The sequence below is a fragment of the Sparus aurata genome, chromosome 9, assembly GCF_900880675.1.
Source record: "Sparus aurata chromosome 9, fSpaAur1.1, whole genome shotgun sequence".
NCBI classification, from domain to species: domain Eukaryota; kingdom Metazoa; phylum Chordata; class Actinopteri; order Spariformes; family Sparidae; genus Sparus; species Sparus aurata.
Window position 1 is genome coordinate 28,400,176 of NC_044195.1, and position 27,637 is coordinate 28,427,812.

The following is a 27,637-nucleotide window of genomic DNA, read 5'->3' on the forward strand; positions in this document are numbered from 1 at the left end:
CAGTTAACAGATTGTATCGTACTTTCTAATTCAATGGGTGTTAAAACTTTGGACAGAAAAAAACATGAGTACTTCTCATGTGTTCATTTTCAATCAGTAATTGATTTTTTTTTTTATTTAGCAGCTAGGTAGTGATCCAACAATAAGTGTAAGTTGGTTAAAAACATCGTCTCTAGTTGACTCATGCAGCGCTACTCCATCTGTCTCAGCACAGGATGCTCCTTGCATTTTTCTACATTTCCTCTTTTAAATTTAAATTCTGCAGTGTGAGTACTTGTTTTATACTCATAAAGGCATAATTAAGACAGTCCACACAACAGGGTGCTCTTCAACATATTTGTGTAACAGGAAAAAGGCGCTAGTTTATTGTCAAATTTATATCATGAACTGCTCTGCAAGTGCCATAAAGTTCTGTATTGTTATTTTCATGTGCTGCTTTTACAGTAGGTTGCAACACCCTGAAAAAAGGAGTGTTGTTTGGTTGGTTTGATTTCTAAGGGTGTGTGTCGATGTAGTCAGACAAGATATTAAAAAGTGAGGAGAGAGAGCAGACACTTTTAGGGACAGAGTTACCCTTCACAGGAACAACACGTTTTCTAACCATTATGGATAATGTTTCTCAAGTAAGAATATTTTTTCTTTCAGGTTTAAATGAAACAAATAACCACAAATTTACTCTCTTCTTTCTCACTTTACTGTGTTACTGTGTGATTTTGCTGGTAAATATTTCTGTTATTGTGACCATCATCTTGGATAAAAACCTGCATGAACCAATGTATATTTTAATATGTGCTTTTTGCATGAATGGACTTTATGGGACAGCAGGTTTGTACCCCAAGTTTCTCTGGGATCTGCTTTCTCCTGTTCATGTTATCTCTTATTCTGGATGTCTTGTTCAGGCTCAAGTAATTGCCTCATTTGGCTTCAGTGAGCTGTCCATTCTTGCAGTCATGTCATATGACAGATATGTGGCTATATGCCGACCACTGGAGTACCACTCTGTCATGTCAAAGCAAAGGCTCATTACATTAGTCTGTTTCTCTTGGCTAATGCCTTTTTTCATTGTGGGCATAAATATGTTTCTAACATCTAGATTAAAGTTATGCAGCCCATACATCACCAGATTTTTTTGTGTGAATCCTGTGATTGTTAAACTTGCTTGTTTCCCAGCTGACACTGCTGTTAACAGCATAGTTGTATACATAACGGTAATCATTTACTTTGTTCATGGTTTATTCATATTTCTATCCTACATGTATCTCATTAAAACATGTGCAAATTCTTTAGAAAACAGGGCAAAGTTCATGCAAACATGTGTGCCACATTTGACCGCCTTAATTATTTTTATAGTAATTGGACTTTTTGATATTCTAAATGTGCGATTTGGTTCAAAAGATTTCCCTCAAACTTTTAAAAACTTTGTTGAAATGGAAATTCTCGTCATACCTCCCTTAATGAATCCATTAATTTATGGTTTCAAATTGACCAAAATTCGAAAGACATTTCTGGGTGTTCTTACTTTAAAAATTAAATGACTTCTTATGTATTAAGGAAATTTAAAGTCCTATGTAAACTGTTCTTAATTAGAGTTGCACTGTGTGAGTTACATGTAATATCCTCAAGAGTTTTTGCACATTTAGCAAACATGAGCTTGTTAATCTTTGAGGTTTTTTTTTTTTATCTGAAGGTTTCAATTCTTTTAACAGAAATTTGCATTGATTTTTGGAAATAGGATTTTTGGGGGGGATTTAGGGTGATGAATCATATGTTACGCTAGCTCATTTGGTGATGCTCTTAAAATGCTGATGATTAGGTGTTGTGCTCTTTATAAGCTTCAGTTTGAATACTCACCTCATTCACATTTAGAAAATGGTCAGCTCAGTTGTATAGTGATTTCTGTTGTTGAACATTTGTGTGCACATCTTAGGTAATTCATGCAAAAAGTTTAATAAGACATCATTGCACTCTATTTAAGAACAAAGTGATGAAATAAAACCTAAAATGTATATAAGCCTTTTTTGTAGGATGTTTCTCTATGACCTGCTGGTTATTTAACACAAATAAGTTCAAGGCCCAGTATGTCAGATTTAGTCACATCTAGAGGTGATGTTCACATTGCAACCATTTTAAGGTTATAATACATAATGAAAGCATAAGTAGGGGAGGTAGGGGTATCTTGAGCCAAAGGGTAAGTTGAGCCACCCCTTGTTGCTGGGAAACGGTAAAAAACTTTGAACATGTGACCAAATATTTAGGAGGAAGGCATCAATTTCATGGAGTCTGTGAAGGTAAGAACCACATGGTTAAAGTGGTTAGACATTTTTTTCCCCAAAAAGTTTTTTCACTCCTGAAAGTGAATTTTGTCTGTCATAAGTTTCATGATATGAGACTTGTGTTTAGACCAAAATAGATCATTTTAAATTAGTTTTATACATCAATTGTGGTATCTATGAGCTACAACATGAGGTCATAAACCTAGCATAAAAGTGCACCATTTTAGCTGTGGGGACTAATAAAGACAAAATGGTAGCTCTGGGGTAAGTTGAGCCAGCCAGCAGAGGTGGGAGATGGATGGATCGAGGGAGAGATGGGGATAGACGAAATGAGAGGAAGATGGAGGGAGGAGTTTAATGAAGATGGAGAAGAGAGGATAGACAGAGGAAGGAAGGACGGATGATGAGAGTTTCAGTTCAGATTGTTAAAATTTGTTACTAGTCCATAACTGACCTTACTGTCAGCAAGGACAACAAGAAACTATGATTCTGGACCAAGAATTCAGTTCTAGCGTTTTCTTTCCAAAAACACAGATGTTAAAGTCCTCTTCCCAAGCATCTTTAAGGTATTCTTATGTTAAAATGCTTTTTTTTTTTTTTTTTTTACAAAACAGCTGTTTAGCAGTAATAAGCAATAATAATAAAACAGTTATTGTACATGTTGAATTTTGTATAATAAATAAAATTACACAAGAATGTGAAGAAGTGACTGCTGTTTAGAGAGGGTGAGGGAGGGGTGGGGTGGAGGTGGGGAGGAAGGTGTGGGGAGGAGTAGGGTTACGGCTCAACTTACCACGCTCCTATGCTCAACTTACCCCATACACGGGGTAAGTTGTGCCACAAGACCACTTTTTTTGGACATGCTATATAATCGAAACAGTTATGTTTACACTCATTCTGTTTGTTTGAAGGGATGCACAACATCCTGAAATATATGCAGATATATTAGTTCGGGACAAAACAATGATTGCCTTGATGTAGTAATGGTGGACAGTAACGGAGTAAATTTACTTGAGTACTGTACTTAAGTACATATCCAGAGGATTTGTACTTTACTTGAGTATTAGATTTCTTTGGTACTTATTACTCTTACTTGAATACATTTCCAAGACAAATATTTTTACTTTTACTCGAGTTAATTTCTAGGAAGGCTGAAAAGTACTCGTTACTTTCAGGTCTGCTCTTTTTTTTTTTCTTTTTTTCTAAAATACTATTGGACACAAGCTGTGTTTGTCAAAGAAGGAAACCTATCACAGTGCATGCTATCCACTGGGATCTACGTGAAAGCGGAAATACGTCATCCCTCCCTATAAGGACACCACCAAAGTAGCCACGCTCTCGACTGCGTTTGTCAACACAAAACCGCGACAATGGCTGCATCAGATGTAGTTTTTTGTAAAACAGTGATTCTCAACCAGTGGTCTGGGGACAACATTGGTCTTTGAGGGGGTTCCAGTTCCCAACTTAGCTAAATGATAGAGAGTTAGTTGGACGGTGCAGGTTCATTTGGTTACAGTTTTAATGATTGTTAATAAACATCTGCATCTGCAACATCTGCTGTCCTCCTGTGATCCCATTCATTTGATTTGTTTTTATAGGTGTTTCTGCAGGCTTTATATAACATTGTCCTTCTAAAAGCAAGCACATCAGTGCAGGTGGTTTCAAAGAGTTAATTCTCAGAAACAAGAGTTAAAAGGTCCTTAAATTCATTTAGAAATTGATGTGAAAAATAAGAAATTTACTCTTACTCTTACTCTTACTTTTACTTAAAATAAATTTAAAAGCATGTACTTTTGGATACTTAAGTACCTTTAAAAGCAAGTACTTTTTTACTCTTACTCGAGTAACATGCCGACTGAGCTACTTTTACTTGTAACGGAGTAAATTTTGACCAGTAGTATTTGTACTCTTACTCAAGTACTGGGGTCGAGTACTCTGTCCATCTCTGAGTAATCCTAAATATGAAAAATGGCTCATCCCAGTCTCCCCTATGAAGATTATATCCCATTTTTGACAATATTGTCACCTCTGAGTTTACACACAGGACCTTTGGTCTGGGGCCAAGATTTCAAATAGTCTCTAAGAACAGCTCCCCTTCAAAATAACAAATGACCACTAAACCTGTGAAACTAAGATCGCAATACCCTCTTACCTTAAAGCTACACAGGCAGTATGTGGGGACACTTTTTGATCTGCCAATGGAAGCAGAACTGAGTCGTAACAGGCTGGGGTGGTTCAGTTTAAAAAAACAAAAGCACTAATCTCTGTGTAAAAGAGGCTAACCCTAACCCTAATATCGGTTGACGGGAGATTTAAGGGTAGTTAATTATTCCTTGTCTACAGGGCAACATATCTGAAATGTGTTCATCTTATCCACTCCTCCATATATATTAGTATAAATAGTGCCCGTTTAACCACTGCTTGAGAACTACTGTAGATCTGGTTTACACTCCATTATCCCCAGCTCACTGTTATCCAAGATAGCGTTAGCTTTGCTACAACATACTGGTTAAGTTCAGTACTGCTGCTAGCCATTTTGGTGCCCTAAGCATAATTCCTATATGATGCACCCACCCTGAGAAAAAAACATTTGTTTTTGCCAGTTTAACTTTTTATTACCAAACATAAAACTCAGTTCTCATAACATAATAGCAGCATCACAAAGTAACACCTAAGACCAATAAAACGAAAATGGAAAATCAACTTTGTAAACACAGTACACAGAACAGAGGTCCGTTTCACAAAGCAGGTTTAGTGAAAACTCTGAGTCTGTTAACCCTGAAATGAGAGAAACTCTGAGTTTTCCGTTTCACAAAGGGAGGTAACTCAAACCAGAGAAAGAGGGGTAACTCTAGCCTGTTTCACAGAGAGAGGTAACTTAAGCTCTCGGTCAGTTACCATGGTAACATACTCTCTGAACCTAACCTGGTCGGGACCAGGGGTCCGTTTCACAAAGCAGGTTTAGTGAAAACTCTGAGTCTGTTAACCCTGAAATGAGGGAAACTCTGAGTTTTCCGTTTCACAAAGGGAGGTAACTCAAACCAGAGAAAGAGGGGTAACTCTAGCCTGTTTCACAGAGAGAGGTAACTTAAGCTCTCGGTCAGTTACCATGGTAACATACTCTATGAACCTAACCTGGTCGGGACCAGGTTTTTCTAAACAAACCTCAAGTTTCTCTCTGTCTCCGCCCTCTTTCAGCCACACATGGTATTTGATTTCCTCATTCATTCAGTCAGCAGGCGAGTTTTGACGTAGTATAGTTCTGCCGTCTGTTTTTTGAGAAAGTCATTGCAAAAATCAGTCAGTAGGCCTACATTAGAAGTTATATTAGGTGGGGACAATTTTCACTACCATGGCATGTCCTTTTGATAATGATCCCGTGGATGAAGGTGCAGCATTACTGCGTAGAGAATTAAATATTCGTCGGGAGATGATTATCAGACCGCGCATAGATGTTCTTGCATTTCCAGACAATGTTATGTTAACAGATTTTATTGTATTTTTTTTTACTTAAATGGGTGTTAAACTTTGGACAGCAAAAACATGAGTATTTCTCATGTGCTCATTTTCACTGATAATTGATTTTGTTTTTAGCAGCTAGGTAGCGATCTAACAATAAGTCTAAGTTGGTTAAAAACATTGTCTTTAGTTGACTCATGTAGCACTACTCCATCTTTCTGGGCATCCTGTTGGACCTTTTATTTTTCATTATTTCCTCTTTTAAATTGAAATTTTGCAGTGGACGATAGGATATCTGTATAGGACTAATAAAAGCATAATTAACACAGCCCACACAACTGGACGCTCTTCACCATTTTTATGTAACTGGAGCGAGAAGCTGATTTATTGTCAAATTCATATCATACTAAGCCTACAGTGTGCTGAAAAATTAGTTTTCCAAATGGGGAAAGTTATAAATGTTTTTGTTGTTCAAGAATTCTGCTCTACAAGTGCCAAAAACTTTCAGATTGAAAAAAAGAGGATTGATTGGCTGGTTTGATTTTGTGTGTGTTGATGTAGTCAGACAAGATATTAAATAGTGAGGAGAGAGAGCAGACACTGTTAGTGATGGAGTTATCCTTCACAGGAACAAGGAGTTTTCTAACCATGATGGATAATGTTTCTCAAACTAGAAGGTTTTTTCTCTTAGGTTTAAATGAAACAAATAACCACAGATTTACTCTCTTCTTTCTCACTTTACTGTGTTACTGTGTGATTTTGCTGGTAAATACTACTGTTATTCTGATTATCATCATGGATAAAAACCTGCATGAACCAATGTATATTTTAATATGTACTTTTTGCATAAATGGACTTTATGGGTCAGCAGGTTTCTACCCCAAGTTTCTCTGGGATCTGCTTTCTCCTGTTCAGGTTATCTCTTATTCTGGGTGTCTCGTTCAGGTTCAAGTAAATGCCTCATTTGCCTTCAGTGATCTGTCTTTTATTTCAGTCATGGCATATGACAGATATGTGGCTATATGTCGACCCCTGGAGTACCACTCTGTCATGTCAAAGCGAAGAATCATCATGTTAGTCTGTTTCTCTTGGATGACACCTTTTTGCATTGCAGGTATTAATGTGTTTCTAACATCTAGATTAAAGTTATGCAGCCAATATATTGCCAAAATTTATTGTATGAATTGGATGATTGTTAAACTTGCTTGTTTCCCGGCTGAAACTGCTGTTAACGGCATAGTTGTATACATCACAGTTATCATTTACCTATTTCATGGTATATTCATAGTTCTGTCCTACATGTATATCATTAAAACATGTGCAAATTCTATAGAAAACAGGGCAAAGTTCATGCAAACATGTGTGCCACATTTAACATCCCTACTCATTTTTCTTGTAAATATACTTTCTGATGTCATGTTCATGCAATTTGGTTCAAAAGATTTCCCTCAAGCCTTTAAAAACTTTGTTGCAATGGAATATTTTGTCATACCTCCATTATTAAATCCATTAATTTACGGTTTCAAATTGTCCAAAATTCGTAAAGGAATTCTGGTTGTTCTTACTTTAAAAAAATAAATGATTTCTGTCTAATTTATTAAGGAAACTTAAAGTCCTATTTCTGATGTTGTTGTTTAACCAGCTGTTTGCTGTAGCTGTTGGAGTGACAATGTCATATCCTCAATTACATGTGATCTTGTTTATCTATAAAAAATGTCTTTTTAGTTGAAAGGTTCAATTCATCTAAATAATACTTGCATTGAATTTTGGAAACAGGATTTTAGTTTGAATTTAGATTGCTGAATCAACACTATCTTATTTTATGATGCTCTTAAAATTATGATGATTAGGTGTTGTTCTATTTATTAGCTTCAGTTTGAATACTCATTATTCACATTTAGACAAAGGTCAACTCAGTTGTATAGTGATTCCTGTTGTTGACCATGTGTGTGCACATCTCAGGTAATTCATGCAAAAAGTTTAATATGGCATCATTGCACACCACACTGTGCAGTCAATTCACATTTTCCCTCCATGTATTTAAGAACAACATGATGGAATTAAACCTAAAATGTATATAATCCATCTTTGTAGGATGTTTCTCTATGCTTGTGATTTAACACAAATAAGTTCAAAGCCCAGTATATTAGATTTAGTCACATCTAGAGGTGATGTTCATATTGCATCCTACAAAGACCATTTTAAGGTTATAATACATCATAAAAGCACAATAATGAAGATTATATTCCATTTTTGGCAATATAGACCCACTTGGTCTACACACAGGACCTTTGGTCTGAGGCCAAGATTTCAAATAGTCTCTAAGAACAGCTCCCCTTTAAAATAACAAATGACCACTAAACCTGTAGAACTAAGATTGCAATATTATTATCATTATTATTATTATCATTATTATTATTATATGTTGTGGAATATTATTATTTTAATTAATGTTGTATTTTAAAGGGATATTCCGGTGTAAATTTAATCCATGGTCTAAATCACCGTGAAACTGCGTTAGACTCCCTCTCGAGAGATCAAGTTAGCAGACCGCTAATTTACGGAGTTTTCACTAACACAGACCACGCCAAATACTGATATGAATTTAGAATGGTTTATTGTACAATATCAATCTGGTAGAATCGGCAGTGTGTTGGAGGGGTGAGAGGTGGGGGTCGAGGGTAGAGGGATGGAAGGATGGGGGTTGAGGGATGGAGGGATGGGGGGATGAAGGGATGGAGGGGGGAGTCAGGGTTGTAGACAGTAGGATGTGGGAGGAGGTTGATGGACCGGTGTAGGTTGGTGGTGATGTGACGAGAGTGAATCTGGGAAGTCAAGACTCTGAGTGGGGGAGCCTTCTCCATGCTTCCTCTTTTGAGAATGATCCCCGGTGGTTCCTGTAATGAGACGAAGGAGGAGAGAAGAGAAGAGAAAAAAAAGGAGAGGGTTGGGGGGGGGGGGTGAAGGCTGAGTCAAAGGAGAAAGAAACAGATGTGGTGTGCTTAAATGCGTCTGGTGCGGAAATGGGACACGTTCGAGGCGTGGTCTTAGTTCCCAAATCTACTTTATCAAACTTCATTTATCAACCTCAGAAACGATCGCACGGCAACAATACACTGCAGTAAATGGATCCAAATATAAACCGCCACCAAAAAATGATGCTCAGAACAGCACCAAACTTCAGCAACAGTACAAACAGGGTCTCAGCACATAGTCCGGGGCATCTAACCTCCGCTAGCTTAGCTGGATTTCTATTGTGAAGCTAAAAACAGATTTCAACTCTCCCCCATCAGCTTCAGGGTCGGGGAAGTCCCGACGCGACGATTACCGAGTGCGGTTAGAAATGCTCAATTCCGTTCTTTTCCCTGTCCGCTCTCGATAATAACTGTTATAAACTGGCAGGTAAGACACATATGAACTTTGATTGCTTTTCCATGGAGTCATAATCATACATTTTCATCCATGAGCTGCGGAACTCTACTGCACTCGGTAATCGACTCGTCGGGACTTCCCGTCAACAGGAAGCTACTGCAGAAGAGTGGTAAATTTTGTCAGCTTTTCATTAGAAATTCAGCTAACCTAGTGGAGTTTTAATAGCCCGGACTATGTGCTGAGACCCTATTTGTACTGTTGCTGAAGTTTGGCACTGTTCTGAGCATTATTTGTGGCTTTTTGGTGGCGGTTTATATTTGGATCCATTTACTGCAGTGTATTGTTGTTGTTATTATTGTATTTGATAATAAATGTGATGTGTACAGCTTTAGATATCATCTATCATTCTGGATGCCTTGTTCAAACTGTAATAATCTACTCATATGCCTTCAGTGATCTGTCTATTCTTTCAGTCATGGCATTTTGCAGATATGTGTCTATATGTTGACCCCTGGAGTACCACTCTGTCATGTCAAAGCAAACATTCATCAAGTTAGTATGTTTCTCTTGGATGACACTTTTTTATACATCATGAGCATATACATGCTGCTATCATCTAGACTGAGTATATGCATACATTCCCCACGCCGTCAACAACATAGTTGGATACATAACAATGATAATTTACTTATTTCATGTTTTATTCATAGTTTAGTCATACGTGAACCTCATTAGAATATGTTTGACTTCCACAGAAAACATTTCGTGTAACTCTGCTTTTTGAAATAATGATTATGCGTTTATATCAAAACAATTTCCATCAAACCTTTAACAACCATGTTGCAATAGAATTCTTGTCATAAATCCCTTAATTTATGGTTTCAAATTGACCAAAATTCGAAACAGAATTCTGATTGTTCTTACTTTAAATAATGAATGAATTTTGCCTTTTATACAGTATTAAGGAAACTCACAGTCCTATGTCTGTTCTTCCTTGAATTTGCACTGTTTAACCCGCTTTTTGCTCTGGCTGTTGGAGTTACATGTAACATCCTCAAGAGTGTTTGCACATTTAGCAAAAGTAAGCTTGTTAATCCTTGAAGAATGTATTTTTAGATGAAAGTTTCATTTAATTTAAGTGAAATTGGCATTCATTGTTAGGAATAGGATATTTTTTACATATTGGATGCAGAATCATAAATATTGCTATCTTATTTTGAGACGCTCTTACAATGATGATAATTAGGTGCTGTGCTCTTTATTAGCTTAATTTTGAATATGTACATCATTCACATTTATCCAGTGGTCGACCCAGTTGTATAGTGATTTCTGTTGTTGAACGTGTGTGTGCACATCTTAGGTAATTCATGCAAAAAGTTTGATATGACATTATTATTATACATGTATTTAAACTGCAATACAAAAACAATCCTGCTCCTTTATATCCAAGTCTTCATAATTACATGGATCATCCACTGATGACGATGTTGACTATTTTTCAAAGGATATGAAGCCTCATAGCCTCAGTCTTTTTGCAGGATGTCATGTATGTAGCAGATTGACTTTCAAGACATTGTTTCTATCAATGACTTTTTTTTTAAATAGAGAAGTCATTTAAACAAAAGGTCATCTTGACACAGTTTTCAGTTATTAAGAAATGGGATACTTAGCAAACAAGCTACAACAAATTCCGACTGGTAAGTAAAGTCTGTCTCAATTATCAATGGAAACTGACTGCATACATGCTTAGCTAACAGTCAATCCCAGAGCAAAAAAATGGATGTTCGTAAATGGAAGTTTAGGCCTACTAAGTCGGTGTCAGCAAGGACGAAATTTTGATTTTAGAGGTGGGGGGGGGACACAAGTGTTTTTAATAAAACTCCAACTCTTTCAGTTCACTGTGTTTTCTAGTAGTTCTTCTAGTTTTCTATTGCTACTTTTAAGTTTACTGTTCCCTGTTTTGGTTTGACTGGTTGTGAAGCATGTAGCAAAACATTATCACCCAATTCTGTGTTTCACCTTGTTAGTCAACTTCACTCCAACTCAGTACCTCCAATTTTACACTTATTTTTGAAATATATGGTAAACAGACCTCATTTTATAGAGGAAAAAACTTAGTTTCACAATTCTCATGAGTTTGGATTTATAAAATCACATTTGTAATCTGAGGTTTTACTGTATCTTTCCCTAAATCTTTCATTGTTAGTGTTTTTTTAAACAGTTGCAGCCTTTCAACATAAAAATAATACATGAAAATACACTACTCACAATAAGTTAGGGATATTGTGAGAGACTCAGTGGATTTCGTACATACGGTGTTTGTTTCACTTCAGAGAGTTTTGGGATAGGGAGGCAATTGTATTGGGGTGATAGACACACCTCATTTTGTGTTTTCCACGTAATGGTCTCACTGTGTACAGTGTGCCTTACATATTGGGGCCAATACCAAAAAACTAAAAGTAAACCCTTTTCAATGTGGCATCAATTTCAACATTCTGTGGGTATAAAAAGCTGGTATTGTCAGTAAGTCATTCCAAATTCATCATTCAAACAGTCATGAACACACAACGTCACTTAACGGACGAGCAGCGCCACCTAGCCATAGCGCGCCTTCGGGTCGGTGGCAGGCAGTTAGATGTTGCTCGTGAACTTGGTGTGTCTCAAAGTGTCATCAGCAGACTCGCATCAAGACACAGAACTACTGGCAGAGTTCGTCACAGACCCAGGAGTGGAGCCCCACGAGTGACAGACCGCAACGATGACCAGTACCTAAGGACCTATGCACTCAGACATCGTTATGCAACTGCCACACAGCTGCAGGCCCAGTTACGAGATGTGAGGGGTACTAGGGTTTCCAGACAAACCATTCGAAACCGACTTCACCGCTTTGGCTTGAATGCCAGATGACCGTTGCAGGTGACTCCACTGACACCAAGACACCGCCGTGAACGTTTGCAGTGGGCACAAGACCATGTGACCTGGACAATGCAGCAGTGGTCTACCGACCTGTTCACTGATGAGTGTCGGGTCACCTTGCACAGAAATGATGGTCGTCAGCGTTGCTGGAGAAAGCAAGGTGAGCAATACGCCGAGGTCAACATGGTCCCCAGGGTTCACTTTGGTGGAGGAGGTGCAACAGTCTGGGAAGGCATCACCAGTCAGCGCAAAACAGTTTTTGTTATTGTAGATGGCTCAGTCACTGCACGTTCTTACCTCAGAGACATCATAGAACCCATCATCATCCCCCAATTCCACCAGCACTCCCCCAACTTTCTGTTCATGGATGATAATGCTCCACCACATCGTGCCAGAAATGTCACAGCTCGACTTCAGGAAGTCGGAGTGCCTCATATGGTATGGCCAGCAATGTCCCCTGAACTGAACCCCATAGAGCACGTCTGGGACCAGCTGAAGCAGAGACTGGATGATCGTACCCCACCCCCTCGTGACCTGGCAGAACTGCGCGTAGCACTTGTGGAGGAGAGGAACACATTGCCTCAGAACAACATCATGAGGCTAGTGAGGAGCATGAGACGTCGCTGTCAAGCTGTCATTGCGGCAAATGGTGGAAACACCCGCTACTGACATTGTCAATTTTTGTTATTTGGGGCTATCCTAGTTATTGTCTAAATTTTTGGGGTAATAAATATTAAACTAATGAAAATGGTGTTTCTTCTCATTCATTATTAGTAATATCAAAGGGAACTTTTACTTATTTCATTCAAATTCAGGCCAAATAGGAAAAGCACTCATGTAAATAACAATATCCCTAACTTATTGTGAGTAGTGTACGTGTATCTCTTTGGCATTAAACATAACCTTTTTTAAAATATTTGCATTGTTTAGGCTCTACAGTTATAATTATTATTAATTATTTATCAGCACTTTCAAAAAAACCTCAAAGACATTTTACAGAATCATTGAGAGCTTTGTAATTGATAAGAGGATCTTGAAGTGGATATGCTGCTTTATTGGGAGCCAGTGAAGGTGTTGCAGGACGGCTGTAACGCATTTCTTTGAGTACCGTAAATGACCAAATAATAGCCGGGTTTCAATTAACCGCAGGGTCCCTTTAAACGCTGGGTGCAGGTGTATATTTTGATAAATAACTGCCGGTTCCAAATAAATGCTGAGTCTAATTTATTTATTTATTTTTTTTAATCAAGGAAGAAGACGTGTCCACCAACACTGCACGTTTTTCTTCTTCGCCTTTTTCATGTATTGCGCTGCTTTCTGTCAGTCAATATCACATCGCCATGGCTCCGGTGCAGCAAAAAAAATAAAAAGTACGACTTGAAATTTAAAATTTCTGTCGTAAAATATGAAGAGGAAAACTCAGGAGAAGCAGCGAGGAGGAGCTTGAGATGCCGGATCGAGTTACCAGCAAACGGGCACGCCACGAGAGACTGTCCCGCAAAATGATCAGGGCGATGGCTGAACAAATGTACGTCACCGTGAGTGACAGCAGAGATGAAGAGTTTCCTCCACTGCAACAGCTTCACTTGCAGAAGATGCACAACTGTTGAATTAAACGCCTGGTCCCAAATAAACACCTGATCTGTTAAGTGATTGAAACAAATAAACGCCCCGGCTATTATTTGGTAATTTACATCCTGGCTGCGCCTAAACACACATACACACGCACGCAATCACGTACGCACATACGCACATGGACACCGATTCAAACGTTAATGTAAATGAAACCTCTGATATTACAATCCTTCAAGCGGACGTGACCCAGGCAGAACAAACGCCCAATTTACAGTGGCAGATTAATAAGGACTCCTGGGCAATAGCAGACCGGTGTGCAAGCAAGATGGAGTGACAGCGGGGACGGCCAATCACACAAGAAATGGCAGAGCTAATCGAGGAGCTTGTGGGCGGGTCTAAACTCAGGGAAACAGGCTTCAGCTTGAGCGGCCGTTTTCCACTTGGTCCTAGTACTTGACCTGTCTCTGTTAAAGCCCCTGTACAGACTTTTCATTTAGTGTTGATTTTGGCAGCCCCGCTGGACGAAAGTGGTGGTGTTTTGCCGGAATGAAGACTGCATTTACCATGAGCTCTAGCGCCCACTGTCGTGAAGACGTTTGTCTGGCCGGCGCGTGTAGATTTGTTTTGGAAACGTCGGAAAGACGACGGGACTTGCTTTGAAAACTTTTTTTTTTTTTTTTTTTAGCAGCTATCTGCAGCGTGCATATGGACGAGGTAATGTGTCTATTTGTATTTCTACTTAATATAATATGCCGCCGGTGAAACAAAGTAATGCTGCTGTTGCGCTGCAATTTCCCAGCTATATATATTACCCACGGTGCTACAGAGCTAGCGTGACAGCAAAGTCACAGTGATTGTGATGGATGTTTTGTTCTAAGTAAGAAACTGAATCATTTATAATGACAGAGGATATTACCGATGCATCGTTGCAGGTTGGCTGGGCTGATACACACAGCTGAAATGGATGCGTGATCTAAGACGTTTGTTGTCGTTTTCACGAGTGTAGTCTCTAGAGCTAATCTAGTGGTAACGTTTGCCAGCTTTGTTGTAACAACATAAATTCATGTATTGCTGTAAACTACGTCCCGCATTACATTTCATAAATGAAATAAAATTTACAAACCTGTCTAGGAGGAATCGGGCGAATTCTGGATCCGACCCTCCCTTCAAGCCCCGCAACTCTCTCCATCTCTGGATGGAATCGCCAATGTTTATCCGTGTTTTAGCCCTAGCTCGATCGGATTCCCTCTTGGCCTTTCGTTGGTCTTCGGTTCGAATTCTTTTTCTTTTCTCTGTCTCATAATCAGCCATGACAAAAGTTTTAGCTCAGTTAGCACTGACTAGCGTAGCAACAAAACAGCTATGCCGTATCCTGAATGTCGTCAGTTCTGGTCTGACTGCCGTAAATCGTTTCGTCAGTCGGGTCGGGTCGACCAATGCCTTTCAGAGGTATAGAATTAGACTACTGAGAAATAGCGTATCTTCACGCTGATGGGCTCATTTGCTGTTGTAGGTAACAGAGACACATCAGCAGAAACCAGAGACTTTTGCATATCCAGTTAAAAACTCCGTACAGGGGCTTTAAATACAACGTTACATTGTTTTTGGACGGTAAAAACTGCAGGGGACCAAAACAGCCTTTTGAAAAAGTGCAGGGGACATGTCCCCTGTGTCCCCCCCCCCCCCCAAAATCACGTCCGTGGGTGTCAGCATCTTCTATAAAGAGCTGAAGTCATGGTGTTACATCCAGACTAGCTGATGTAACTCAAATGCAGGTTTACCACTCAGAATTGGTAATAATATTTGAAATTAATGCTTAATTACACACAAAGATGAATACAAACAGGATCGTCCCTTCCCGCCATTGATCATCAGTTCACGTCCAGTTCAGATGACTTGTTGCCGTTAACAGATTTAATTGTACTTTCTAATTCAATGGGTGTTAAAACTTTGGACAGAAAACACAACATGAGTAGTTGTATGTGCTCATTTTCACTCAGTAATTGATTTTTTTTTTTGGTTGGTTAAAAACATTGTCTCTAGTTTACTCATACAGTACTACTCCATCTTTTTGAGCACAGGATGCTCCTTGCTTTTTTCTATATTTCCTTTTTTAAATTTAAATTCTGCAGTGCTCGATAGGATACGTGTCTTAGACTAATAAAAGCATAATTAAGACGGTCCACACAACAGGATGCTCTTTAACATCTTTGTGTAACTGGAGTGAGGAGCTGGTTTATTGTCAAATTCATATCATGAATAGCCTACAGTGTGCCAAAGAAATAATTTTCCAAGTGAGGAAAATTATACATTTGATTTTTGTTCAAGAATTCTGCTTTACAAGTGCCATAAAGTTCTGTATTGTTATTTTCAAGTGCTGCTTTTACAGTAGATTGCAACAGCCTGAAAAAAAGAGGATTGATTGATTGGTTTGATTTCTAAGGGTGTGTGTCGATGTAGTCAGACAAGATATTAAACAGTGAGGAGAGAGAGCAGACACTGTTAGTGACAGAGTTACCCTTCACAGGAACAACACATTTTCTAACCATGATGGATAATGTTTCTCAAACTAGAAGGTTTTTTCTTTTAGGTTTAAACGAAACAAATAACCACAGATTTACTCTCTTCTTTCTCACCTTACTGTGTTACTGTGTGATTTTGCTGGTAAATATTTCTGTTATTGTGACCATCATCTTGGATAAAAACCTGCATGAACCAATGTATATTTTAATATGTACTTTTTGCATGAATGGACTTTATGGGACAGCAGGTTTCTACCCCAAGTTACTCTGGGATCTGCTTTCTCCTGTTCATGTTATCTCTTATTCTGGATGTCTTGTTCAGGTTCAAGTAATTGCCTCATTTATCTGCGCTGATCTGTCCATCCTTTCAGTCATGGCATATGACAGATATGTGGCTATATGTCGACCACTGGAGTACCACTCTGTCATGTCAAAGCAAAGACTCATTATGTTAGTCTGTTTCTCTTGGATGACACCTTCTTGCATTGCTGGTATTAATGTGTTTCTAACATCTAGATTAAAGTTATGCAGCCAATATATTGCCAAAATGTATTGTATGAATTGGATGATTGTTAAACTTGCTTGTTTCCCAGCTGAAACTGCTGTTAACAGCATAATTTCATACATAACAATAATCTTTTACTTATTTCATGGTATATTCATAGTCCTATCCTACATGTATCTCATTAAAACATGTGCAAATTCTATAGAAAACAGGGCAAAGTTCATGCAAACATGTGTGCCACATTTAACCTCCCTACAATTTTTTCTTGTAAATATCCTGTTCATGCGATTTGGTTCAAAAGATTTTCCTCAAGCCTTCAAAAACTTTGTTGCAATAGAATATCTTGTCATACCTCCCTTATTAAATCCGTTGATTTATGGTTTCATGTTGTCCAAAATTCGAAACAGAATTATGGTTGTTCTTACTTTAAAAAAATAAATGACTTCTGTCTTATTCATTAAGGAAACTAAAAGTCCTATTTCTGATGTTGTTGTTTAACCAGCTGTTTGCTGTGGCTGTTGGAGTGACAATGTAATAACCTCAATTACATGTGATCTTGTTAATCCACGAAGAATGTCTTTTTAGCTGAAAGGTTCAATTCATCCAATTAATACTTGCATTCAATTTTGGAAACAAGATTTCATTTTAAATTTAGATTGCTAAATCATATGTAACACTATCTTATTTGGTGATGCTCTTAAAATGATGATGATTAGGTGTTAGTTTGAATACTCATATTATTCACATTTAGACAATGGTCAGCTCAGTTGTGTAATGATTCCTGTTGTTGACCATGTGTGTGCACATCTCAGGTAATCCATGCAAAAAGTGTAATATGATATTATTGCACACCACACTGTGCAGTCAATTCACATTTTACTTCCATGTATTTAAGAACAACATGATGGAATTAAACCTAAAATGTATATAATCCATCTTTGTAGGATGTTTCTCTATGACCTGCTTGGGATTTAACACAAATAAGTTCAAGGCCAAGTATGTTAGATTTAGTCACATCTAGAGGTGAGGTTCACATTGCAACCATTTTAAGGTTATAATATATAATGAAAGCATAAGAATGAAGATTATATTCAGTTGTTGCCAATATAGTCCCACTGGGTTTACACACAGGACCTTTGGTCTGAGGCCAAGATTTCAAAACAGTCTCTAAGAAAAGCTCCCCTTCAAAATAACAAATGACCACTAAACCTGTGAAACCAAGATTGCAATATCATCATCATCATCATTATTATTATTATTATTATTATTATTATCATTTTTATTATTATTATTATTATTATTATTATTATTATTATTATTATTATTATTGTATGTTGTGGATTATCATAATTTTAATTAATGTTGTGTTTTAAGGAGGTGAGATTCATTCTATTAACACCACCAGGTTTTCTGATCTCACCTGCACAATCTGCTTCTTCTGGATGTTGTTAATTTTATTTTTGTTGTTGTATAGTGCAAATAAATAAATAAATAATACCCTCTTACCTCAAAGGTACACAGCCAGTATGTGGAGACACTTTTTGATCTGCCAATGGAGGCAAGAACTGAGTTGTTACAGGCTGGGGCTGTTCAGTTTAAAAAAAGAAATGCACTATTGTAGAATCTCTGTGTAAAAGAGGCTCATAATAAATTCAGTATCAGTTGACAGGAGACGTCCTGAAATAAGGGTAGTTAATTATCCCTCATCTACAGGGCAACATAACTAAAAATGTGTTCATCTTATCCACTCCTCCATATATATTAGTATAAATAGCCTACTAGGAAAGTGCCCATTTTACCACTGCTTAAGAACTACTATAGATCTTGTTTACACTCCATCAACCCCAGCTCAGTGTGATCCAAGATAGCGTTAGGTTTGCTACAACACATTAATTAAGTTGGATAACTTTGTCACATGGTGTAAGCAGAACCATCTACGGCTCAATATGACAAAGACCAAGGAACTTGTTGTGGACCTGAGGAGGGCCAGGGTGCTGTTGACCCCTGTTTCAATCCAGAGGGTCAGTGTGGATATTGTGGAGGATTATCAGTATCGGGGGATCCACATTGATAATAAACTGAACTGGATAAAGAACACTACCGCCCTCTACAGGAAGGGACAGAGTCTGCCAGACTAATGATCAGGATGTTTATGAGACTGTGGTGGTAGGTGCTATCCTCTGTGCTGTTGTGTTCTGGGGCAGCAGGCTGAGGGTCGCAGACGCCAAAAGACTGAACAGACTGATCCGCAAGGTCAGTGACATTGTGGGAGTGGAGCTGGACTCGCTGACGGTGGTGTCAGAGAGGAGGATAATGCTGTCCAAGTTATATGTCACCTTGGACAATGGCTCCCATCCACTTTACGATATGGTACACAGCAACAGGAGTACATTCAGCACTAGACTGATCCCACCAAGATGCACCACAGGAAATCATTTCTGCCTGTGTCCATCAAACTTTTGAATCCTCGCTCTGAGTGTCAGACACTCTGGACGCTTTGTTTCTCTCTAATGTGCAATAATCAAGAAAAACAATGTGCAATAACCTATATATTTTCAACTGTAGCATTATTTATTACTCTGTATGTATGAATATATTCTAGTACAGTGTACATTTCTTGTATTTTTGTTTGGTGTTGTTGTTTTTGCTCATATATAGTGATTATTATTATTATTATTATTATTATCATTTGTAATTTTTTCTGCATATTCTGGATTTTAAATGGAAGCAGCTGTAACGAAAGCACTTTCCCCTCGGGGATCAATTAAGTTTTTTCATTCTGATTCTGATTCTGATTAGTTTAAATAATTTTTTACTTGCGTTTTAATGTTGAAACTTGCTTTGTAACAATACCAAACGCTCACGTAGTGATATTTATCACTACATTTTAAACAAGTAAAAGAAAAAGATGACTTGAAGAGTGTCCTTTGATACCAAATGTGATGTGTACAGCTGTGGATGTCATCTCTCATTCTGGATGCCTTGTTCAAACTGTAATAATCTACTCATATGCCTTCAGTGATCTGTCTATTCTTTCAGTCATAAAATTTGGCAGATATGGGGCTATATGTCGACCCCTGAAGAACCACTCTGTCATGTCAAAGCAAACATTCATCAAGTTAGTATGTTTCTCTTGGATGACACCTTTTTATGCATGATGGGCTTATACATGCTTCTTACATCTAGATTGAATATATGCATACATTGCCCACGCTGTCAACAACATAGCTGGATACATTGCAATGACCAATTACTTATTTCATGTTTAAGTTATAGTTTAGTCCTACGTGTACCTCATTAGAATATGTTTGAATTCTATAGAAAACATTGCAAAGTTCATGCAAACATTTGTGTCACATTTAATCTAGTCGAAAAACCTGGTAACCAGTCACACTATGTTGTAGTTAACGGTTTCACCACTCGATGTCACTGTTGGTTTTTTGCAGTAGCTGTAGATTAAGGTTGTATACCTTAATCACTGGTTGGTTGGTTGGTTTGAATTCCCAACACGTATGCTGCTGTACTCAGACAACATATTAATAGCAGGCAGATGAGGGAACAGAGACTGGGTTAAGCATGGGGGTACAGGACAAAGACAAAAAATACACAGTTTTCTAACAGTCATGGATAATGTCTCCCTTATAACAACATTTTTTCTTTCAGGTTTACATGAAACAATGAACTACCGACTGGCTCTCTTCTCTCTCACTTTACTGTGTTACTGTTTGACTTTGCTGATTAATGTGACTGCTATTGTGACCATCATCATGGATAAAAACCTGCATGAACCAATGTATATTTTACTATGTACTTTTTGCATGAATGCACTTTATGGGACAGCAGGTTTCTACCCCAAGTTTCTCTGGGATCTACTTTCTCCTGTTCATGTCATCTCTTATTCTGGATGTCTTGTTCAGGCTCTGGTAATATACACATTTGCCTGCGCGGATCTGTCTATTCTTTCAGTCATGGCATATGACAGATATGTGGCTATATGTCGACCCCTGGAGTACCACTCTGTCATGTCAAAGCAAAGAGTCATCAAGTTGGTGTGTTACTCTTGGATGACACCTTTTTGCATCATAGGCACAAATATTTTTCTAACATCTAGATTAAAGTTATGCAGCCCATATATCGCCAGGCTTTTTTGTGTGAATTGGATTATTGTTAAACTTGCTTGTTTCCCAGTTGAAACTATAGTAAACAACATAGTTGCTTACGTTACAATAATAATTTATGTCTTTCACGGATTTTTTATAGTTTGGTCCTACATGTATCTCATAAAAACATGTGTGAATTCTGTAGAAAATAGGGCAAAGTTTATGCAAACATGTGTGCCACATTTAACCTCCTTACTCACTTTTCTTGTGACTATACTTCTTGATATAATGCTTATTCGATATGGTTCAAAAGATTTACCTCAAGCCTTCCGAAACTTTACTGCAATAGAATTTCTTGTCATACCTCCTCTTGTTAATCCTCTAATTTATTGTTTTAAATTGTCAAAAATTCGAAAAAGAATTTTCTGTGTTGTCACTATCAAACCTTAGTTAATATGTACATATACTTATTTTATTCTCTTGCAAATTAAGGAACCTGGGTCTCTGCTGTTAGAGAGATTCAGAGTCCCATCATTGCCAAAAGTCTTGGCTATCATACTCACGTCATGGAAAATCCAGAGTGGATATTTTGAGTTAAATTGTGTGCAGAATTAATTCTGCATATATTGATGCCAGCAAATGTTTCACTTCTGTGTTATTCTCTCTTTCTTCAAGATTTAAAGTGCTACACTGAATGCCTTTTTTGGGTGTGTGTAGTACCGCCCTGCTAATGGTCTGGCAAACTGTGGTTAATCCTACTGTTTGGAGTGTGTTATAATATAATGCAGTGGTCGCACTGCATTTATCATTTAATCAATCTCTGTCTTTTAATGGTTTAATTTGTATGTTTTATACATTATGAAAAACATTGACTTGTTGGCATCAGCAGTAAAGCAAAACGTCAACATAAAAAGAAAGATGCAGGTGAAACAATGATGAAAGGTTATGATGTGAAAACTAAATCATGAGAATAAACAGTCATAGAAGAAAATAAATAACTGCTGATTGAAAAAAGACAGAAAGCTTTTGTTTCCTTTTGTAACAGACGTTGTTGGTATGGTCTTGATCCGCCTTGATCGCATCATTACCTTTCTTATCCATGTTAAGTCTTTAATGCCAGTGGTGGAGGAATCCTCTACTAATACCACAAAGTAAAAATAATCTGTTCTAAATAAGATTTCCTACCTTGAAAATGTTACGTAAGTTGTATTTAAGTTCAATCAGTAGTAGACTAAGTAGACTTTAAAGTATTAAAAGTAAAAGTATACAACACAGAACAATGTCCCCTTACGACATGTTTTAGTAGATCTATGCACTCATATATGATTTTGATCAACCAGAAAGCAAAAAAATGATCCTGTGACACACTTTGATTGACAGCCCCCTCATTACAGTAATGAAGCAGGAAGTCATGAAGAGATGCAAAATGATAGTACAGAAATAATACGTTTGTTCAAGAGTCATTTCAAGATTCAATCGAATCCCTCTTAATGTCACTTGTTGTTGTACAAGTAGGCTTGTGTGAAATTCTTCAGCCGAGACCCTAGAAATAGAATATAGTAATAGAAAATATTATATGTATGTATATGTGTATATATATATATTCTATATTCTGCTATATATTGGTTGCTCAGGAATTTTACACAAGTAAGAAAAAGTAAGCTATGATTAAATGGCAGGTAGGGTGCATACATACATAAAAATTTCAAAATGTACAGTAAAGTTTTAATTATAATGTGGTTGGTTGGTTCATGTTTTCTGGAAATGAAATGGGGGCAATTTCTAAGGTGGAAAAAAATCTAATATAAATAAATATCTAAGTAAATAAATAAATAAATTAATAATAACATTTAAAAGTTAATGCATTAATACAATTAAATCCGAGAAATAATGCAAAGGGCAGCTATTTACAGAGGCAAATTAACCCAGAAATATCAATTTATGTCACATTTTGTAAATTAATTGATGCCTTTATTTATGATTACTGTTATGTTTTGTGAATTTATGGGCATACTATTTTTTTTAACTGAGACACTTATTATTATTTATGTGTGAATTTGCGAGCTTCAGTCCTCCACAGCACATCCAGTCGGTCGGCGCCGCTGCTGACCGGCCTGCACTGACTCCACCACACCACTCGGGGGCGGTAATGCGCCATTTTCTTCACCGAGCGTGGCCGAGTGTGGAGAAGAAGACGGCCGACGGCAGACTGTACACTGCAGTACATGCGACCGTTCAGCCGCTCTCTCAGCCTGGGTTCGTTTCTCTTTTTTTTTATTATTCCTCCAACGCCAGCGACGACACGGAGGACAACAGACATCCGTGTGTTGAAGTGAAGTGCCGGAGAAGATTTCAGCGTATTCGGGAACCCTAACTTCCAACACGAACCGTGAGTAAAGGCTGCTGGCGTGTTATTTTTTTGGGGGGCTGCTGCGGAGGATGAAACAACCGGGGCTGCTAATATGATTTGGGTTCCGGTTGTGTTTATGTAATATTAGGCTTGTAATCCTCGTACAACAGCGCAGACGAGCGGGACACAACCGTTCAAAAACACGTCGCTGGTTAACCTCAATTATTCACTTAACGTTGCACATTTGTAAGCGTTGTGGAATTACATTGTGTGTGTGTGTGTGTGTGTGTGTGTGTGCAGCGCGACAGTGGGATTTATGGCTGTCATCTTACCTCAGCTTTACCCTGTCAGCGGTGCCTGTGAAGGTCTACCCGGGAGACCGCATCATGCACTCTTCACACAGATACAGTCATATTAACGCGGTGCTAGCTGCTGCGTCCTGTGCAAAGTGTTGTGCAGTTCTGCGTTGCGGTGTTAGAAAATAGCCCTGAAACACTGTAGGCTGCGTTTACATCCTGCACACAGCATGATGGGATTTACAAGTGCTTCTCCAAAGGCAGTGCAAGCTAATTCAGGAGGAAATTCCTGCCTGGAAGTGTAGCAACTGCTTTATTATTACTATTATTACTACTACTACTACTATTATTATTATTATTATTATTATGATTTTGATTATTATTCTTTTATTGTTTGTTATTGCTATTCAAAGGCTGTTATCCTCTGTTAATTAAAGAGGTTGTTCCATGTAAAACCCACCCTGAATTCAGAACTTTACCCGGTTCGACAAAAACATGTAAGAACTTCTATTAGAGTTCATTTGGTCTATAAACATCACAGTGTGGTCGCAGGAGTGTGAAATCAAAAATGAAAGATTCCTCATTAGGGTAAGAAATTATGAGTTTTTGTTACAGATTTCATTAAAGGGCCACTAGCTTTTGGAGAAGGAATTCAAACTCATAATTGGAATATTTACAATGTTAATGAGGGGATAATACAAACCCTAATTGAATAAACAAGCTGTTCCCAGAGGAAATTAAGGTCCCCAGAACACTGTTTAGAACTAGAACAGTGGCAGGGTCCGCCACATATAAGCAAAGTAACAGTATGAAATCGTCCTTTTTAAGGACAGTTTGTTTATTCAGTCATGAAAACAAAGCAGGTTTCTTTATTTAGTTTTTTTAGGCATCAGTCAATTCAAATTTCTTCCCTGAAACTACGTGGTGCGCCTTTAATACATTCCAGTACAACTACACCACTCAAAGTGAGATCGGGATATTTAAGTGTTTCACTTGGTTGTTTACTCTGTGACATTTCCACATTTATTTTGTGTTTTGTGAATATTTTTCAAATATTCATAAATGAATGCGACACAGTGTAGTGAGACTGTCGGCATTTAACCCATTCCCGAGGAGCAGCGGGCAGCCAATATAGACCATACCTGACCTAGCTTTTTTCAAGGTCCCATATATGTAATAGAGGGTATTCATGATTTATGATGATACATGATTTTCTCAAGAAAGTCCGTGAAATGAACTAGGATTGTCCTGGAAATTTAAAGGGAAGCAAAAGTATAGCACAAGCGTGAATATCATAGAGCTATAGTAATTGTCCATAGAGTTCTGTCCTTGGAGGGAAGTTTCCACACACAGATGTTGATTCAGCTCTGTTACTGTCTTAGCTTCCTGCTTAAAGGTTGAACAACAATTGCCCCCCCCCCCCCCCCTTCTTTGTTATCCACCTTATTCCTAGCCCCGGAGCGTTGCGACACTTAACCGTAATGGCGTTTTCCTCTCAGTTAGAGGATACCAATGATTTTTCTTAGACCTGAGATATTCTTGCTTTAAACAATGCGTTCAGGTACCCATGAAGCCTTGCTCGTGTGGCCTGCTTCTTTTTTTGCGCTTCACTTGTGCACATGTGCGGAAATTAGCACTGTGTGTACACAAGATGCAATATGCACATGAATGGTAGTAGCAGTGTAGTGCTTGTATGGGTATGGCACAGGGTCAAGAAGACAGAAAGCAAGTCAGCAGCAGGGACAACAATGGGACAACAAGCTAAGCCAAGTACGTGAAGTACGTTCACCACGCAGCTTGTTGTCTATGCAAACTACTACTTAGCCCACTGATAATGATTTGCCCTCTTAGATATCGCTTGTAAAGCGATGAAAGTCCCGCCGCTGCATCAGTTATTATGATATTTTGTTCTGCCGGGCACCGGAAGTATCACCCATAACTGTTTCCCCCGTGACCTCCCCAGGAAACTTATGGATACAGAACGGCGAGGCGGAAGACGGCGCAACATTCCCTGACTTGAATCGGACGTGTAAAAAGAGCCTGTGTCTCATATACTCAAACAGGGCTTTTTCCTGTACCACACTCTCGCAGACTTGCATTCAACAAGGCTTTAAGTGTTTATCCTGAATCCACAGATGCCTGTTAGCCACAGCTTAAACAGGATTTTCATAAAAAAAAAAAAAAGAAAATCTCAATGTTTATTCCTGGAACTGCTGCAAAGATGGAGTTCATTTTCAGGCACTTAGTCTCTCTGTGGCTTTAAACTTGGGATTTTGAAGGAAGGAAGAATCATGCTAACTAATTATTGCAACTAACCAGTATTTGACATGTTAAACAACTGGAGTTGAGTCACATCAGAGAAAAGCCAGGTAGCACTGCACAGTTGTTTGTGTGTATATGTGTGTGTTTACGGTTATTCATGTGTCAGCAATGCCCTGAAGAAAGACTGTTGGAAATAATGAATGAGTGTTATGTGATGATACCGATTCCAACCCTTCCCATAGCGAACCTCCCGTCCAAGTTCGTGGTGGGGTGTGAGTTTTGGCATAAACAAGTGACAAAGACTCACATTTTCCTTGAAACAATGCAGTGCAGTTAGATTATTTTACAGAAAAGCAATGCAGGAGACTAATCTTGCTGACAAACACTTGATTTCGTTGTAAAGAAATGATGCAGGATGATTGAACATACAACAGTTTAGGTAAGGCAATTTTGCTGATTTGCTTAGTTAACAGAGGTAATTGAGGTTTTTTTGCAAAAGTCCAGTAGTAGTAGTCAGCTAAAACAAAGCACAGTAGGGGGCCACTCTTCCCAAATAGTGATCAAAGCTGAGTTAAAGGGCCAGCTTCGCTCAACCCTCCTTGATGTTTCATAAAACTGCTGCAGTACTGCTCCACTTGCTGAGGTGACAAGTTTAAAGAGGAGAAAACAGCTTAGGCCAGGCACTCAGTGTGCCATGCCAAACTGACTGTGTGTGGCAGTGTGTGTGTGTGTGTGAGTGAGAGTAAAGTTCACTCAGCTCTGCTGCATTGTGCCATCTCAGGAAAGCTGCATGCAGCTGAGATGCTGCACTGGCTCCGTGTTAGCGGTCCCATGCAGCAGCAGCAGCAGCAGCAGCAGCAGGAGAAGAGAAGTGGCGACTGCTGCTACTCATGTTAATAGATTGTTACTGGCTGTCAAAGGAAAGGGAACCCTTCTCTCCTTCAGTGCTCCTGTAATGCATAACTGGAGGCGACACAAATCGTAGCCATCACCTTCACACAGCCTCATGTGGACATAGCAGCTTCTGCCATTGATCCATATGTTCCCTGCCCCGAGGACAATGTTGTTTGAGCTCTGATGAACATGCCGTTGCCACATCGCGGGGGTTAAGTCCCTATAAAAAGACAATGCATTACCTCAGGATTTGCGGGCTGATGGGTGCTGCTTAGGGCTCACATTTGAAGTAGCTCATTGTCAGTTGTTCCTGTGCTAAGCTGCTGGACACACATTGTTTTTTTCTTTTACTGTCGTGCAAGTGTAGCTCATGTTCACCAAATATAGGCGTCGATATCATACATGATTGATGGCCTTAATGTGACCTCTAAAGCTGAAAATCAACCTTCAGAGACTCGGCACGTTTGTGTAACTTCTCATTGTCTGCAGCAGCTAGTGTGCTGTTTTAAGGATTGTCACACTGTCAGGAATTCTGGTGTTTGCAGAGCAAATGAATACCTGCCAAGCACTGAATTTGGGCAAATTGTCCCTTTGGAACGAGGAGCACCTGCTAGACTGGCCAGTAATTGTTTGCAAGCACAATATTTGTGTGCATAGGTTGGATGAAATGAAATTGCTCAGGCTGCCTCCACTCTGGATGCCTTCCTGAGCATATTTGCTTCCCCCAGCAAGTTGGTGTTCATGCTGCGAAAAAGAAATGCCAGTCTAGCCTTATCACAAGGATTGTAGTAACATGTTTAGTTAATTTACCTTCCCTCACTAACAAATGATTAAACAAAGTGTCGTGAACAATTTGATGAACAGAAATGTGGATGAAAACAGGTTGCCTGTCTGCGGGGATGCATGGCACTCCAATTAACATTTCTTTGATTTTTTATTTTTTTTATTAACAGCACTCTCACACAGTTTGAAATTAATACATTTCTTAACCGAGTGGCTCTCTCTTAACTTCCCCCTGTGCTCCTTATCAGTGGACACTTGCATTCCACTTTCGGCTTAAAACTCTTCATCCTTTGTCCCGTCTCCTTTTCCTGAGACACACCAGGCGTCCTG

At 38.5% G+C, this 27,637-nt stretch overlaps 5 protein-coding genes across 5 annotated transcripts in view; all 5 read left to right on the forward strand.

Moving 5' to 3' along the window:
• Window positions 1–605: 605 nt before the first annotated feature.
• LOC115588779 (olfactory receptor 142-like) lies at window positions 606–1,535 on the forward strand. Its single transcript, XM_030429557.1, has one exon. The coding sequence runs from the start codon at window positions 606–608 to the stop codon at window positions 1,533–1,535; it is 930 nt and encodes a 309-aa protein (XP_030285417.1).
• Window positions 1,536–6,380: 4,845 nt separating this feature from the next.
• Window positions 6,381–7,310, forward strand: LOC115588732 (olfactory receptor 13C4-like). The gene has a single exon (XM_030429503.1). The coding sequence runs from the start codon at window positions 6,381–6,383 to the stop codon at window positions 7,308–7,310; it is 930 nt and encodes a 309-aa protein (XP_030285363.1).
• Window positions 7,311–16,145: 8,835 nt separating this feature from the next.
• Window positions 16,146–17,060, forward strand: LOC115588733 (olfactory receptor 1D2-like). Its single transcript, XM_030429504.1, has one exon. The coding sequence runs from the start codon at window positions 16,146–16,148 to the stop codon at window positions 17,058–17,060; it is 915 nt and encodes a 304-aa protein (XP_030285364.1).
• Window positions 17,061–20,245: 3,185 nt separating this feature from the next.
• Window positions 20,246–21,172, forward strand: LOC115588734 (olfactory receptor 11H6-like). The gene has a single exon (XM_030429505.1). The coding sequence runs from the start codon at window positions 20,246–20,248 to the stop codon at window positions 21,170–21,172; it is 927 nt and encodes a 308-aa protein (XP_030285365.1).
• A 1,733-nt stretch (window positions 21,173–22,905) lies between these two features.
• The window catches only part of adarb1b (adenosine deaminase RNA specific B1b), a 123,928-nt gene continuing 119,196 nt past the window's right edge, over window positions 22,906–27,637 (forward strand). Inside the window, exon 1 of the mRNA XM_030427731.1 lies at window positions 22,906–23,111. The gene's annotated coding sequence lies outside the window, so the exon portion shown is untranslated. The remainder of the gene's footprint in view (window positions 23,112–27,637) is intronic.